The sequence below is a fragment of the Lycium ferocissimum genome, chromosome 9 (assembly GCF_029784015.1).
Source record: "Lycium ferocissimum isolate CSIRO_LF1 chromosome 9, AGI_CSIRO_Lferr_CH_V1, whole genome shotgun sequence".
NCBI lineage: Eukaryota > Viridiplantae > Streptophyta > Magnoliopsida > Solanales > Solanaceae > Lycium > Lycium ferocissimum.
The window spans coordinates 37,241,254-37,252,968 of NC_081350.1; the positions used below are offsets into that span (position 1 = coordinate 37,241,254).

Consider the following 11,715-nt stretch of genomic DNA (forward strand, 5'->3'; position numbering starts at 1 on the left):
AATCAATCCATAAGCCAACAACATCAACATATCAAACTACAACCTTTATACTATGTTTTTCCTTCACTTTAAACCATTAAAATCCTCCAAAAATAACTCAATATCAAAGTCAAGATGAAGAACATACCTTATACTTAAAGAACTTCAATTCTCACAACTTTCTTCAAGGCCAAACTCACCACAACATCAAATAAAAGCAAGAACATTCACTTTTCATGGACTAGTTTAGCGTAATCTTGTTGAATCCTTAATCTAATGGGCTATCAGTGCTTAGGGGATGAGTTGAGAGGTTTCTAGAGCTCTTGGAAGAGTTCAATGATGAAAAAATGGGGTGGATGGGGTATTTATACCCCCTTTAAAGTCGGCTCCACCGACTCCACATTTGGCCTTCGCGTTCGCGAGGCCTTTGGCTCGCGTTCGCGTTCCCTCTGCCCCAACTTGAAACGCCCATAACTTTCTACTCTGATGTGATATCGACGAACGGTTTGTTGAATTGGAAACTAGACTCGATGAACTTCAATTTAGGCTTTAGTTTCACTTCAAAACTCCTAGTATATTAGGAGATATTCCTTCCTCAAGTTGGACCAAAATTGTCCCCATCTTTTCTCCAAAGTTCCAACAAACTTGATTTCCTTAATTCACTTGTTCTTCAATCCTTCCATAGCTTACTATATGAACTTAAACCCTCATAACCATAAGATAAGCGCATATAATCTCATATATCCTAGAAGGTAACTCCAGTATCCACAATTAAAACAACCAACACCTAACTAATCTCAACGTACAAAACTACGAGGTGTAACACGACCCCACAAGGTCAATTTCTAAAAAACAATTTATAATATTTTTAATAAAATTAAGCAACCTTATGTGGTCAGTACTATAAATTATTATTATTATTTAAATTTAAAATATTACCGACCTCACGAGGTCAGTTTAATAAAAATAATTTATAATATTTACTTTAAAATAAATTTTCGACATCGGCCGATGTATGTTCACTACAGATTTTTGTATAATATTACTGACCTCATGAGGTTAGTTTTTTTTTTTTTTTTTTTTTTTTAAAAGTTAAAAAATAAATAAGACATTTACCGACCTCACGAGGTTGGTTTTTTTCCAACCTCAATTGAGGTTGGTTTTAGTAGGTCAGAAATCAACAGGTTTTTAATAGTGATACTAGTGTAATCTCACAAGTAGGGTCTGGAGAGAATAGTGTGTAAGCAGATCTACCTCTACCTTGGGAGGTAGAAAGACTGTTTCTGATAGACTCTTGGCTCATCATCATTTACTAGATACATAAAAAATAATTGACTTGTGTATAGTGGTTTGATCATCGCTAAAATTTAAGCTCAAACGATTTTTATATTAACATTTTAATCACCATTGTTTGGGGGATTTCTGACTCGGTGTTCGGTACCTGTTGCTTTGGCGCTTCGACTAATCTGAATCACATCACATAAAGTCCATTAAAAGTAGAAAGTTTCTTCATCGGAATTCGTTCATTCACATGACTCGAATCTACCTTTAATTAAGGGTTATTAGAAGAATCATATCCATCCCACCACAACCATGGATGGTACTGTATTATTCATTTGAAACAAATATTATGACTCAAATACCACATCAAATTTCGGGTGATTTACAAAAATGATCTTGGAGGTGGATGTAATAGCGGAATCAAAATTTTTACTACGGGGACTCAAAACAAGAAGTAGGCACACACAACATCTATTATATCATACATAAAAAATAGTATTAATCTTACATGTACAATATAATAATTTTTCCGTTGAAGAAGATGCGGATGAACCCTCTTGCCTCTACCTGGCTCCGGCCCTGGGCGGATGGTCTTAAACAACTTCATCAATTTCCAAGATTATCCATTATGTCAATATCAACTTTAAACATATCAATTAAAATTAAAATTAAAATTAAAATTAGTACACACTCCACTCTAGATGGTCCCAAACTTGTTTCATAAAGGAGATAAAAGAGTCATCAACAGAGCCCATATCCATACGCACAAATAAAGCATAGTATCTAAACAAATTTTCATTAAAACCCATTCGTCAACATCTCTGTCTCCATTGAATGCTTTCATTGTTTTCTTCCCATGCCCAATTTTTCTCACTTCTCAGTCAAGAACAAATACATTACTAATATAAAAATCTTGTCAGTATATGTGTGTGTGTGTGTGTGATATTTTTATAGCCCACGCACGCACATTTATGCTCGTGAAGTGACGATGAATGCTATGGATTTTTAGGCCCTAAAATGACAAACTAAACCACAACAAATATTACACTACCAAGACCCATAAATTAGTGAAATTACAACAATATGGCAACTACCATTAAATTCCAAATCCAACCCATTAAACCCAAACGTCGTCGCTACCGAGAAACCACCATTACTACTACTTCTTCAAACCCTTCGAATTCTTCGCCTACAACCTGTTCGACAAAATGCCTCAACGAAAAAACTCACAAAATTGATACACCAACTATTACCTCACCTGACAACTCATGGTGTTCCCCTACATCTAAATCCACTCTAACACCACCCATTTCACCTTACACCACTGCCACGTCATCATCATCATCATCAAATTTCAAGATCCAATATTCAGTTATGGAATCAACTAATCTTTACAACAATGGAAATGGTACACCAATACCAAATAACAACAATAACCATGATGCATTTCCATCATCATTTAGTAAATTCAATTCAGCTTTAACAGCAGGTTTATTAAACCCTATGTCACCACCACCGCCAAATATGGATTCCAAGACTCGTTCAAGTCCAACCCTTTTTGAAATGATGGCAAATGAACCTGAATGTATACCAAGATCAACAATTAACAACCCCGTTTGCTCAAATAATCAAAAAGTTACTAACTTTGTACAACAGGATAAACAGGTTTTGATGCAACAGAGACTTTTGGATCTTTTAGCTTGTAAAAGTCCAGGGAATCAGTTTAATGATTCGGGTTCGAGTGACGTGAAGTTAACATTGAGTTCTAAGGATGGCTTGAGTGTTGCTATGAATGTTCATAGGCAGATCTTGGTGGTTCATAGTCGTTTTTTCGCTGTTAAATTGTCGGAGAAATGGGTAAAGCAACAGAGGAATTCAGGTCCTTATATTGTTGAGATTGCGGATTGTGATGATATTGAAGTGTATATTGAAACTTTGAGGTTGATGTATTGTAAAGATTTGAGGAGAAGGCTGATGAAAGAAGATGTTTCTAAAGTCCTTGGGATCTTAAAGGTAATGCTTATTGCATCTAAATTTACCTTTTGTGCTGTACAATTACCTAGTAATGAAAATCGTTTGATAAGATATGAAATGAATGGTGACTTGAATTAACAACAGCAACATACCCAGTGTGATCCCACAGGTGGGGTCTGGGGAGGGTAGGATGTACGCAGGCCTTACTTGTGCCTTTGTGGGGCAGAGAGGCTGTTTTCGAAAGACCCTCGGCTCAAAGAAAGGAGGATTTTATAAACCGAATTACTTAGTTGAATTAATGAAATGGAGGATTATGTAAACCGACCCTAACTGAGCTAAATTGTGATTGATTGTTGTTGAAATCACTTAACTAGATAGATGTGTGACCTCAATATTAAGTATATGCTTGCTCAATTTTGAACTATGAATAGAAGTTAGGCATCAATGTTATCGCCTTTGTTCATTAGCCCATGCATATATGTTCATGGAAAGTTGTTTTTAAGTGGATGCATCTGTATTGCTTGCAAATCTATTGCATAGTTGATTTTCCACACCACTTTATTTTAGGGTAGTGAGAGTTTTTAGAGATAAAGTCTAGTCTTTATGCACGGGCGACACATATGAGGGTAAATAGGAATGTGCAATTGTATTTTGGCCTTAGTTGATTAAATTGTTTTATAGGTTTCTGCGGCAATTGGGTTCGATGCGGGGGTATTATCATGCCTGGAGTACTTGGAAGCAGCTCCTTGGGCTGAGGATGAAGAAGAAAAGGTAGCTTCACTATTGTCTGAGCTTCGTCTTGAAGGGGTAGGTGCTGGGGAAGTTTTAAGGAGGGTATCTCTTGATGTTACATCGGGAACAGAGAATGGAAATGGGAATGAGGAAGTGCTTCTCAAGCTATTGCATGTGGTTCTTGAAGGGAAGGATGAGAAGGCGAGGCGAGAGATGAAAGGCTTAGTTTCCAAAATGTTGCACGAGAATTCATCTCATAACGACTTGAGGAAGGAGTCGTTGTATTCAGCTTGCAATGCATGTCTGCAATTGCTCCGCCACCATTTTCTACGGGCAGCAGATGGAGACATGATCGATGTGGGTCAGATTGCACGACAGGCTGATAATCTGCATTGGATTTTGGATATCTTGATTGATAGACAGATAGCTGAAGATTTTTTGAGGAGTTGGGCTTCTCAGTCTGAATTATCTGAGGCACATCAGAAGGTGCCAGCACTTCATAGGTATGAGGTTAGTAGAGTCACGGCTAGACTTTTTGTTGGTATTGGTAAAGGGCAATTACTAGCTTCTAAGGATGCTAGGAGCGCTCTTTTGCAGACATGGTTAGTGCCATTCTATGAGGATTTTGGATGGATGAGGAGGGCATCAAGAGGTCTTGACCGGCATTTAATTGAAGATGGTCTCAGCAATACTATTCTGACCCTACCTATGGCGTTGCAGCAAGAAATTCTAATGTCTTGGTTTGATCGGTTTTTGAACTCCGGTGAGGACTGCCCAAATATCCAGAGGGGATTTGAGATTTGGTGGAGAAGGGCTTTCTGGAGGCGAAATGGTGAGCCTGAACGACCTCGTCAAATGCGTGTCATGACTGCAACAATTGAGAACTCATGAGACTTAACATGTGAATGAGATTAGGTCATAGCCATTCTATGATTGTCTTGTTTCAACTCTTGCTATTCCTCAGCCCTCATCTTATGCCAATTTTTTTTGTCTTCTTCCGTTGAAACAAGTAGCACAATTCAATACTGAAGAATCACACTTACAGAGATGATCATGATCCAAGGTTTAATCTGGAAGGAAGCAGGCACTTTTTTTTTCTGTTTAGGTGTCATGTGATATGAATATACTCCTAGTTTCTTTCTAATCCCATGTAGAGCTCTCCTATCTGTGACTGAATTTCCTGAATCAGTGGTTTTATCACAAAGGGTCATCCTTCTTAAAAGTTGTGCAACGTCCTGAATGCTGAAATTCTGTTAGTTAAAAGTTGTGCAACATCCTGATGGCCAATTCAAGCAAGTTAACAAAGTTCAGGTAATTTTGGAGATAAGGGTGATTGTCACTACTTACGACCAGGGGAATTTGCTATTGATTTCGTGATGGCAATGCCAAGGATTGCAGCAACATGATGAATTGCTTCTTGTCTTAGGTCTTCATCTATCTTGAGATCATCAGCTGGCCAGTGTGGAAGGACTGATCATTTTTGCCTTTCTGGTGCTAATGAAATTCATTATGTCTATGCCCTTTGAGAGCCAGTTTGGTTAGGATTAGATGCACTTTTTTCCATCGCGTGAATACTGTAGCACCATATTCCTCAGTGTGAACTTTGAAGTTCTTCAATGTTCTTTCCATTGTTTCTCACGCCTTGCTGGCAAATTTTCTGAAGATTACCTTGTTGCTTGATGTTTAACTTTCCAAACACTAATTTTGTTTTGCATGAAAGCAGTTTTCTTGGCATAAGAAAATTAGTAGTCCAAAACCGAGTATCATTGTTTGTCCCTCGTATTGGTCGTCTAATTTGCTTCTTTTCCTCTCTGTTCTCAGCCTCTCTTTGAGGTAGACATCTGTGCAATGCTTATGTATCAAAATCTGGTAATGGCATTGCGGAAACATATATACAGAGTTGTATGATTTTCTTTTTTCAATTTAAAAGCTGTGCACTACTTATCTGTCTGTATCTGGTACTGTTGTCGATTCTAGTATCGTGTTTGTTCTTAGGAAATGAGTTTCCTACTTTTCTCCTATGTTAATGATGTGACATTGACTTGTCATGGGACGTTTGACTCCCAAGTGTTTGCTGAGGCAAGATGAGACAATGAAGGTGTTGTAAGCATTAGTGAATACTTTTACTATATTTGCCTTTGTTTACCAAATCTCATTAGATTCCTGCATCGGAAACCATCTTTCTAATCCCCACTTTAAGGAAACATGGAAAATGAGTTCATTCTATGATGTTCTTCTTCTATGTACCATCACACACTTTTGTTCTTCTGTTTATTGATTAGGTTAGCACCTTTACTGAAAGATAGTCATGTCTTCTTTTGTTTGACTGACTATATGCTGGTATCCAACTGTCCTTTCATGTGGGGTTCTTATAATCATCCAAAGTATTTGGAGGAGATTCCTTGTCCTAGGTTTATAGGCCATCTAGCCTTAGGTCAAGTACTAATGATAAAGAAGCTATCAACAAACAGTTTTGAGATTGTAGCTTTTTTCGTAGTTGGTTTCTTATGTTGCATACCTAATGCCCAGGCATTATTATGTACAATCAGTTGTATTTTGCCCATTACATTCCATGTGCAGTGTGAACCAAGTGCTGCAGTTGTGTCCCACATCTGCCACAAAGCTTGTTGTGATCCCAGATTTGGGTCATCTAAACCTATTGCCAAGAGTTGAAGGACCTTTACATGCAGATAAGTGTGAGAGTATGCTCAACTAAACCCCGTTTAATATACAGTCAGATCTCGTTATAGAATATACAGACCTCTCTATAACGGCACCCCCATATAATAGCACCTCTTTATAACAACCAAGATTTTTTGGAACCCATTTTTTATGTTATATTTTACTTCTCTATAACAACATTTCACCTATAACAAGACAACCAATTTTATAACAAGACGCTCTTTGTAAAATTACCCCATATAGTAGCTATCTTCTTTTTTTGGTAATATAATAATTAACCATCTTTATAAAAATAGAATATCTATGATTACCAATAATAAGAGTAGAAATTTTGACCAAATATTTGATCATTTAATATACTATTTATGACAAAAAAATATCATATGAATATATATATTTTTATCATTAAACGATTTTCCTTCGTTATACAAAGTGCAGTTAAGAGTTTTTGGCATTTTGCACCCTTAACGTATGTCCTCTTTTGCGATTTACACCCTATCTTATTTTATTTAATGACTTGCACCCTAATCTCTGTATTTCTTTGCAAAATGATAAAACCGTTCTTTTTTCATTTTTTCTTGAGGGTAAAATAGGAAAGATAGTAATTAATATCTCCCTAACTTTATTTTTTGTTTAAATTCTTAAGATTCGAAAAAAAAAAAAAAGTATAGAATGTTGCGGTGCCGATTAAAACTGGTCAACTAAAATTAATCAAAAACGTGATCTTTACTTGAAGTCCAATGTTTTTTCATCTACGAAAATGACATTATGCTGTAATTAGAAAAAAAAAAAATTAGGGGAAGAAGAAGAAAAGTGGGTTCAGCCATGGCAGATCTCAAAAGCTTTTATGTCATCTTTTTTGTGCAACATTATATTTTTTTACCAAACAATATTTTATGTGGTTCAAGATTTTCATTTGCAGAAAAGCTATGAGCAGATGATTTCAGCGGTTATCATCATCTTAAATGAAACACTACCACAGTACCACTTCTTGTTGGACATTGAAAGTACTCGTTTTTCCAAAAGAGTAGAGAGGATGGATTTCTTTTGTTAGAATTAATGGATTATATTAGAGAGAAAAGAGAATCGGGAAAAGGGTAGGGAGGGATGGCTCACTATAGAGAGAAGCCAACTCCATTTTTTTCCGATCAAATATGAACCTTGGCCAGAATATTCAACTCTCAAAGATTTTGGGATATATTAATTATTTTTCCTATTTTACCCTTAAGGAAAAATTGAAAAAAGGAGTGATTTTATCGTTTTGCAAAGAAATAAAGAGATTAGGGTGCAAGTTATTAAAAAAAATATGATAGGGTGCAAATCGCAAAAGAGGACATATGTTAAGGGTGCAAAATGCCAAGAACTCTGTAATTAAGCTTAGAATTTAACAATTAAAAATGAAAATTAGATTTTATGCATCTTTTTTGCCTATAACAGTGTAGTATTATTTAAATATTAATGCTGTTATAGGTATATAACAATCATTCTTTACAACAGCTGAAAAATTTCGGACCTAACCATGCTGTTATAGAGAGATTTGGCTGTACATAAAATCGTATCAAAGTCAAGTATATGTAACTTTTTACAGGAATGTTGGATTGATAGCCAGCAAACATGGTAAATCACTGATCACAAGTTACAACGGGTAAAATTACGCTAGCAGTGTGAAATTCTTTATACTGTCGGTGTATACGAAGCACTCTCTCCGAAAGCTGATGTATTTTCACCAAGTATGGTTGTGAATTCCAACAGCTCTAACTTCCTTTCAAGAGTTTCTCCTCTTTTGTTCCCTTGATAATATTACAACTCAAAATTCTTGTCGTCATCATCATCAAAGTGAGTAAAGTAAGATGGTCCAGTAATCAAGCAATCGTAATTCAGTTCACCTGGCCTCGCAATCTTTTGCCTTCATAAAAAAACAATCAAAAATAGATAAACAAGAAACCCAAGTGAATTATTAAAGCAAAAAAGATGAGCAGTGTGTTACCATTCTTGGTCGATTAGCATTTCATCAGTCATCCCAAATTTCTGCAACTCCTCCCTTGTATGGTGCATTGACAAACAGTACCTGCAGATTTTTCACAAGCACTGTCTTTTAAAAGAGCAACAAAGCGACAAGATCCATGGGGAGTGCCATTTATGGAAAATTAGAAGTACCAAACATATATCAATTTAGCACTATGATAGTCTAGTTATACTAATTGAAATAACTAATTTCAGCATTCAGTCTACAATAATTCCGATATTAATTGAACTCCTCAATGTTGAGATTCAAAATACCGACTGCTTCTTGGGTAAATCACTTTGCGCACCATTATTTGAAGTGCATGGCTTCAACAATGAAACGATAACCTATCGCTTCTCGTTGTTGCTTTAAGTGATGAAGTAACAACATTGATCAAAAGCAATTTACCGGAGGGTGTGGCCTAGTGGTCAATGAAGTGGGTGGAGGACCATGAGGTCTCACGCTTAAATTCCAGCGGAGGTAAAGACACTAGGTGACTGCTTCCCAGTTCCATCTCCAAGCCTTGGTGGAGTGTTGGTAGGAGATAACAGGTTCTCAAGAAAATTGTCTAGAAGCAGTTCAATATTCCTAGTTTTGCTGTATTTACACTTCACAAAGTACTAGATAACGCATCAAGTAGTCTTGATTACCTTCCACCGTAGCCTCTTTCCATGACAATCATGCCCCCATTACTCATATTATGGAGTCCTTCAAATTGCTGCACTGTCCATTTATACCATCTCATCAAGAACACCCTTAGTGTAAGTCCATGAGAAACTATAACCAAGTTCATGTTTGGGCTCTGCTGACCAGGTGGTTGAAATCTTCCTATGTCAATATCACTTCTAAGTGTTTCCCTGAACCCTGCAAGCTTCCTCTTCAAACAATATCATCACAAAAACAAAAATGCTCAAAAAACCAAATGAATCTTGAAAAAACAGAATCACCTGTGATTCTGTCATAAACATCTGCTGCCGATTCTCCATTAGGAAACCTATAAAAGAAACGACCATAACGAGCTCGGACAGCTTTCTCTATCTTCATTTGTTCCCTGTCCTGAAAATTTCCTTCATAAACACAATTCATAAGAAGATATAATAATACTACCAAAGTCAAGTAATGCAAAGAAAATGGACATGCCCCGGGGCTTTGGTCTAGTGGCAAGAGCACAATGGATGACTTGTGCATTAGGTGTACATCACGAGTTCAATTAGTGCCGCGTAGTGAAGAATGTTAGAGGGTTGGACTCATTATCTACCAAGTTGCCCTCAGGGATTTCTCGATTATCCCAAAAAAAGGAGACACCAACTCATTCCCTCATAGGTGGATGGAGCCTACTGTCTACCGGTTCAATTGAAACTAATATTTTCGACACGAAAGATAAAAATATATGTGAAATACTACTAGCATTTCAACAAATATTGAATTCCAATTCATTATTTCAAAAGTACAATGTATTCAGTGTTAAGAACCTTAAGTTGAACCCGTCAAGTTTAAATGTTGAATCCTTTTCTAGATACCCTCATCAACCAATATGAGACACCTAATACCCCTCGTATGCTCAGAGTATGACATTTGGAATGTGGACAACATAACTTGGAAAGCCAACACCGTGTAAACCAAAAAATGAGATGAATCTAACTCCGATACCACGTAAAAGAGATGGTCTTTGAAGATTGTCCAAGATCATATAACCTATGTTGCTCGGACTCTTCAAAAATGTCGACGGGTGCGTGTTGAATCCTCCAAAAGTAATACTATATTTTTTAAGAATCTGTTGACATTTTTAAAGAGTCCGAGCAATATATCATATAAAAGCTCATTCCTTCGACCAACGTAGGATACTTAACAAGTACTAATAACCAATTACAACTAGTCAAAAGAAAATATTCATGTACAAAATTTGGTCATACCAAAATCTTGTTCTCTCAGACGAGGCTCTTCTCTAACACCAGCAATTCTTGAACGTTCAAACGACTTAGCCAAATTTCTCAATGTTTCAATTCCCCTTTTATAAGGTGAAACATAGAAATAAACTTTCCAATCATCTCCACCATCTTTCTCAATCATTTCCCTCATTTTCCTTCCACATTCCTCTGCTTCTTCTACCCCTTTTTCTGTCAATCCAACTTTAGGATCAGCAACTCTTGTATAAACATTTTCATCAACATTCCCTTCACTTTGTCCATGTCTAACAAGAATTATTCTTTTTGGCCTAGGTGGTTTCACTATGCCTGGTGGATATGGTACTAGGTTCTTTTCTGGGAAACTGCTAAGTATCCAACCATTTTGTTCTGTACCAGAAAATACATCATTAGAACAACATCTTATTGTACTGGTATTTGGGTAAAGCTTTTGATGGCTTACTCCAAAAGAGGGTGGATAAATCTTGGAGAAAAGATTACTCATCTTGATTAAAAAAAAAAAAAGTTCTTTAGCTATGTACTCCCAAGAACTTTTTCTATGTAGTGGTATGATCCAGGACACTGAGGATCGTAGTGGGATGAGATCTTTTTATCTTTAATTTGAGGTCTCGGGTTAGAGCTAAACGAATTGAGAAATTACGAGTAAAGCACTATTCTCCTAGTGAGCCTACGCAATGTGACCTTAACTGGAGGTTTGGGGTAGGAAATTGAGAAATGACAATTAAAGTGAATCTGAATTAGTCGGACCAGTAGAGTACGAATATTGGATTTTTTTTTATACAAACAAAGTACTATGCAAGATTTTTTCAAAACCTATTTTGTCATTTGATGCAAATTATGCTACATATTGTATAGTAATAAATGAAGAGAAGTGAGAGTTTAGTGTTTTTTTTGGAAGTTTTGTGAAAATAAAAAAGAGCCAAGCAATTTGTTTGCCTTATCTAGGAGGACACCATGGTGGACAATTGTGCGGTGGAGGATGGACTTGTGACATTGACAAGAATTTAGAAATTTATTGAGTTTGTTTTTGTCATGTACTAAGTAGTATGTATTGTCACATTAGCTTAGTAATTGATTATAGCATGGATCAGCTGCCACCTTTTTTTCTTTTCTTTTGGTGTCTTGCTTTCCCTTCTT

At 36.4% G+C, this 11,715-nt stretch overlaps 2 protein-coding genes across 2 annotated transcripts; one reads left to right on the plus strand and one right to left on the minus strand.

The window, feature by feature from the left end:
- The first annotated feature begins 2,026 nt into the window (after positions 1-2,026).
- LOC132030568 (BTB/POZ domain-containing protein At1g63850) lies at positions 2,027-5,723 on the plus strand. Its single transcript, XM_059420263.1, has 2 exons — positions 2,027-3,273; positions 3,916-5,723. The coding sequence occupies exons 1-2, from the start codon at positions 2,344-2,346 to the stop codon at positions 4,855-4,857; spliced, it is 1,872 nt and encodes a 623-aa protein (XP_059276246.1). The 5' UTR covers positions 2,027-2,343; the 3' UTR covers positions 4,858-5,723.
- A 2,450-nt stretch (positions 5,724-8,173) lies between these two features.
- Positions 8,174-11,464, minus strand: LOC132030569 (phosphoglycerate mutase-like protein AT74H). The gene is made up of 5 exons (XM_059420264.1): positions 10,567-11,464; positions 9,601-9,720; positions 9,304-9,517; positions 8,636-8,716; positions 8,174-8,554 (listed from the first exon to the last, which is right to left on the minus strand). The coding sequence occupies exons 1-5, from the start codon at positions 11,060-11,062 to the stop codon at positions 8,449-8,451; spliced, it is 1,017 nt and encodes a 338-aa protein (XP_059276247.1). The 5' UTR covers positions 11,063-11,464; the 3' UTR covers positions 8,174-8,448.
- Between the last annotated feature and the right edge of the window lie 251 nt (positions 11,465-11,715).